General features: G+C 37.6%; 1 protein-coding gene across 1 annotated transcript; it reads right to left on the minus strand.

The window, feature by feature from the left end:
* Window positions 1-838: 838 nt before the first annotated feature.
* Window positions 839-2,680, minus strand: LOC109704071. Its single transcript, XM_020224805.1, has 2 exons — window positions 2,647-2,680; window positions 839-2,374 (listed from the first exon to the last, which is right to left on the minus strand). The coding sequence occupies exon 2, from the start codon at window positions 2,025-2,027 to the stop codon at window positions 1,086-1,088; it is 942 nt and encodes a 313-aa protein (XP_020080394.1). The 5' UTR covers window positions 2,028-2,374; window positions 2,647-2,680; the 3' UTR covers window positions 839-1,085.
* Window positions 2,681-5,755: the final 3,075 nt, after the last annotated feature.

Here is a 5,755-nt window from a genome sequence, read left to right on the forward strand (position 1 = left end):
CCAGAATTACCATTCAAATAAAAAACCTACAAACGTCGAATGAAGATGGAGATGATAATGTTACGATGACAATGACGATGGCGATAAAAATCTCATAGAAGTTTGCAGGATTTTGCACCCTTTTGGGTATGGGATGGTCAGAAGTTGCGGGCCAAAACTGCCACATCAATTATGAAATCAAAATTAACCTCTAAATTAATCAAAATAATACACATAAATCAAATTCTTGGTTGATACAACCACCATATCGAAAATAATGCAAATAAATTAAATTCTAAATAGATACGCAGTAAGAATTCGAGATTAAAATAAAAAAAAATAAAAAAAATTAGGTTTAGAATTTTCGTTTCCCAAACCTATACCTCGATCCGTCCATTATCACTGTCCAATTAGGTTCCTCTATTGAAAATACCATTCGTTTACCTTCTTTTTTCATAAATCCGAAGAAATTGACATAAATAGAAACCTTAGAAACACTCTCTTGATCCGAGGAGGGGTCAGGTCGAGTCGGATTGGCACGGATTAGGGCTTGCAGGACTCTCTTGCTCTTCCCCAATCTCTAGATCTGAAAATAGTAACTATTCATCTTCTCCTCTTTTAATTTTGCATGTTAGGAATTATTTGAGGGAGAAGAAAGCACTAATATTGAAGAGGAAACACTCAAGAACGTATAAATTAAAAGCACATTGATTACACGTCATTGAATAGAGAGGAAGGGAGGGCAAAAGTTAAGAGTAAAGATCAATTCAAAAAAAGAGTTAGTGAGGGTGAAGAAAAACTTGCCACGTGGCAAAATCATTGAGAATTTATATAGGTTAATAGATTTGAAGCATACATGAATGAGCAAGCATCAATGAGTTAAGCAACTCAAGCATATGTCACAAATAAGGTATCTTTATATCACATATTTCTCCCCATTTGGCATCATAAAAAAGAAATCAACCAAGATTAAGTATAAAAGAAAAGAAACATAAACAATAAGCATAAAGTTAAAAATACAATAACAGAAGTTCAATATCAAACATAAAAACCAAAAAAAAGGGCCACCAGGCCACAATGCTAGAGATAAAGAGGAAAACTAAATCCTAATCTTCACCGCCGCCGTCTTGATCATCCTTATCTTGACTCGTTGTTGCCTCCGATGGCGATGCAGTAGATGGTGAAGGTTGGCTAGCTCGAGGCCCATATGCCGCATAAAATGCGCTCGAGAGTTCAAAAAGTGCATTCCATTGGTTTTCCATCCTATCGAGCATGTGATCCATCCTATTTAGTCTTTGATAGACTTGATTTTCCAATCTATCAAAGCGTTGACGGATATCTATTTCCGTAGGATAAGGATCACACGGCGGAGGAGCATGTCGAGGGGAAGGCATAGGAGCCTCTTGTTGTACATCCTCGCGCCCCGCTTCTTCTCGTTCGCCCTCGACTTCTTCCTCATCGGTTGTAACACAGTTGACGTCGGAGCTAAAGAACCTACTGCCAGATAAATGATCTTTCTTTCGTGTTCGGCTATAACTAAAACCCCTGAATCTAAAGCCATTTGGTGTTCCACCTTGATCTTCGGGTGTATCCCTTATATTTTTTCGTACCCATTGTCCATATTGGTTTTTCTTGAAACCGATACTTGTGAAAGTGCTACTGTCGATAAGCTTCGTGTTCTTCTTCGGCAGCTCACGTTCTAGAGCAAAGTTGAAGTGTTGGAAGATGGCGGTGAGCAATGACCCGTAGGGAAGAGAGCGGGAGGTATGATCGGCAGCGGCAGCTATATGACAAATAATAATGTGGGCCAGGTTAACTTGGATCTCCTCTTTGAGATGGTGAAGTAGAAAAAGATCCATCTTTTGGACGGTGGTGTGGTGGCCGTCGCGAGGAAGAACAAGTTTAGTGAGGAGAAAATGGGCGAGGCGATCATGAAAAGAAAGTTTAGAGCTATCTTCTCTAGAAGTGGATGGTTCACATAGAAGGCGATTTCTAACTTCCCCCTCGGTGAAGTTAGGAAAGTTCCAAATGTTTGTTTGGTAATACATCACACCATCACGAGGGATATTTAGTATGGTGTTAAGCAAGACGGGAGTGATCGAAAAATCGCGTCCCCGAATGCGGCTAGAAATTGTAGAATGAGATATGTTATAGGAGGCATTGGCATAAAATATTTTGATTAGGTCGGGATAAATGGGTCGATTGTTTTGGACAAATGAATCCCAACCTACTTGGGAAAGTCTAGCAAGAAGTTCTTCACAATCAAAGTTGGAGAAATCAACCCAACGGCAAGGCTGAATAGAACGACCTAATTGATATCTATGCTGGGCCTCCCTGGATACAAAATTAATTGCGTCGAAATCATCGTTCCTATGAAGTGATGGATTTTTGGTTCCAGGCATGGTTGAAACTTTTAGAAAATTTAGAGTGAGAAACTAATTAGGGCAAACTAAATATCGAATACAAAGACACTTACGGTGAAAAATCTAGTAGATCTTGATGGGGAAAGAAGCTAAAACACTTATAAAAGTACAAGAAGATTTGAAGAAAAAAAAAAAAAGGTTCGGAGATGAGATCACAAAAGTTTGGTTTCCTGGAGAGAGAGAGATTTTTTAAAAAAAGGATGCAGATGATGAAAATGAGAAGGAAATTAAGATTTTACCGCACCTGAAGAGCAAAGGAGGAGGAATCCCAAGCTTTCGACTGCTCACACGAAGATTTGGGCTCAGGAGCTGCAGTGGATTCGGACAGTCTCAGGAGGAAGAGGAAGTAGAAGAAGAGAAGAAAAAACGATTGATTGAGAGGACAAGGAACATAGTTACAAGACGGTAAAGTAATTTAGTTTTTCTGATAATCAATGGCTTAAAATAAAATTCCAATCCATTATCCAATTTAATATATACATCCTATACAAAAAAAAAAAAGAAAAACTTCAAACCCCTTCCCGTGGTTTCGTAGTTTCTCACTTTGCCTCATGTGGTTTAAAATGTATCAAATTGTTCCCATATGGTTTCATTTTTATTTTTTCGATAACTTTTTTGTTAATATTTCATTAAATTATATACAAAAAACTTCAGATATCCATCTAGATTTATCAGATATTCACTTTAGTACCATTTAATTTTAATTTTATCAATGATTTAAGAAAAATATATAATGAAATTGATAAGAAAAAGAGAAAAAAGAAACCACATGGTGTTTTTGAATTTTTCCTACAGTATAAAAATATATATATATATATATATATAGTATTAATAATATTATATATTAGTTGAATCAGTATCTTATGAAAGACGAGGGCTCCATGCTACAGTCATTTTTTAATGTTCGAACTTTCGAATCGAGTCGCTCCGTTAGAGTTGTCTAGAGTATTTGATAAGTTACTTACAAATAAATTTTGACGATTTTTCGATATCATTTACTTAGTGATCGAAGGGGCTCAAATCAACTAATTTTACAGACCGTGGTGTGAGCCGGTTTGTAAGTTTAACGATGTTAGAAATTTAAATACATGAAATTTTGATAGAAATTCTTATATACATAATAATAACAAGATAATAATACTTTGATCTAAAATTTAATGTCATTCTATCATAATTTGTAGTTTTTATTTCAGCCCGTTGATTTTGAACCGACTCGGATCACTAAGCAATGAATACACGAAAAATCGCAAAATTTATTTTGCTAAATACTTCAAATACTTAGATATAAGTCTAACGGAGGGCCGAGTCGTATACGATTGAAAGTGCCGAACATTTGAAAACAAAGTGCGAGCCACATACCTCTGTGCTTCCATTAAGCATCTAGGCCAAGACTCTATATATATATATATATATATATATATATATAGTGAGACTACTATGCTTTTGGAAACACGGAGTCATCCGTGTTTCTAGATCGTTTTCTATGTTGCGGCTTTCGAATCGTCGATCGGCTTCGTTAAACTTGATCTAGAGTATTTGAAGTACCTAGTAAAAAAATTATGCGATTTTTCAATATTATTTACCTAGTGAACGAAGGGGTTCAAAATCAACGGCTAAAAATAAAAATCTTACAAAACGTGATAATATGACAATAAAATTTTAGATCAAAGATATTGATCTTGTTTTATATAGTATAAAGAATTTTCTATCAAGATTTCACGTGATTTGAATATTTCTACACCGTTAAACTTGCAAACGGCTAACTACAGCCATTAAAATTATTGATTTTGAGCCCCTTCGATCACTAGACAAATGATATCGAAAAATTATAAAATTTATTTTCTAGATACTTCAAATACTCTAGATCAAGTTTAACAGACCCGATCGACGATTCGAAAATCGCAACATCGAAAATGACATGAAAGCACGAAAGGCTCCATGCTTCCAAAAGCATAGTAGCCTCACACTATATATATATAAAGAGAGAGAGAGTTGAGATAGAATACTTCGAAAAGCACGAAAAATGTGGTGCTTTTGAGTTTTTAGCCTTTGGATAAAAAAATGTAGGATTGGAATGATGGTGGTAGGTGGTGATAGGAGGAATAATGTTTGATCCAAAGGCTATTAATAATCAAGGAGTAGATCCAATGGCTAAAAATTTAGAAGCACCAAGGAGATGGTGCTTCTAAGAGTATTCTAGCTCAATTCTTTATATATATATATAGAGAGAGAGAGAGATAGTTCGGCTGGAATACTATCTTGTGCTATCGAGTTTTCCACTGTTAGATTTAACCCTTTGATTATTTTAACCCGTTAGATTATACTATTCAAATACTGTTCAACCAACCACTCACTCGACCCTAGGGAGCCGACATCATCTTAACCATATATTTTTCAATCCAATGATTAAAAAACTAATAGTACCAATAGTTTGGTGCTATTAAATTTTCGACCTTTAGATTAAAAGATATGCGGTTAGGATGATGTGGGCCCTCAGTGTTGAGTGAGTGATTAGTTGAACAGTATAATCGAACGGATGAAAATAATAAAAGAGATAAATCTAACGACAGAAAATTTGATAGCTCCAAATATTTTGTGCTATCGATTGTATCCCAATCGGACTATATATATATCTGTGTTTCGGGTGACCGGACGAGGAGTTTGGAGCGCCCGAATCCTCGAATCCAGAAACATCTCCGCTCGGATACGGTGTCGTGGAAAAAAAATACAAAAGTTTCGGGCGTACGACTGCAGGCCTGTAAGTTTCGGGCGCTTCCGGATTCGGGCGCCCGATACTAGTCGCATCGAGAACCACACCCTGCCTCGGAAAGAGACTGCTTTTGTCCTTATCCGTTAACCATATTATTATAATCTATTATTTATTATTATCGTCTACACCGTCCTAGACCGGGTCTATTAAGACCGAACCATTCAAAATTCAAAATACACCTGGACAATTGAAACAATGGCGCACATGTAGAGTAGCTCTCCTACGACGTGGCAGACCGGGTTTTTTTTTCTTTTTTCTAAATTTAAACCCCGCAGCGTAAGCACCAAAAATATCCGGGCGCGGCAATTTGCTGGGACCTGGACAGAAGCAATCATAAGACGACGCGTGCCCCGGTTGTAGAAACTTCGAGACAACCCGCGACGCAGCGCATCGTCTCCCAACCCGTGAATATCTCACCAAGTGGCGACCGCATATGCCCGCCCCCGACCCCCCCCCTAACCCTAGTTAACCTCCCTCCGTCCGATCACGCCACGTGTCCTCCTCCAACCGTCCGGATCCTCCGAGGACTAATATCTCCCTCACCCCGGGTCTCTATATAACCTCACCCCGCGCCGCCCCGTCT

The sequence above is a fragment of the Ananas comosus genome, unplaced genomic scaffold (genome assembly GCF_001540865.1).
Source record: "Ananas comosus cultivar F153 unplaced genomic scaffold, ASM154086v1, whole genome shotgun sequence".
In the NCBI taxonomy this organism is placed as follows: domain Eukaryota; kingdom Viridiplantae; phylum Streptophyta; class Magnoliopsida; order Poales; family Bromeliaceae; genus Ananas; species Ananas comosus.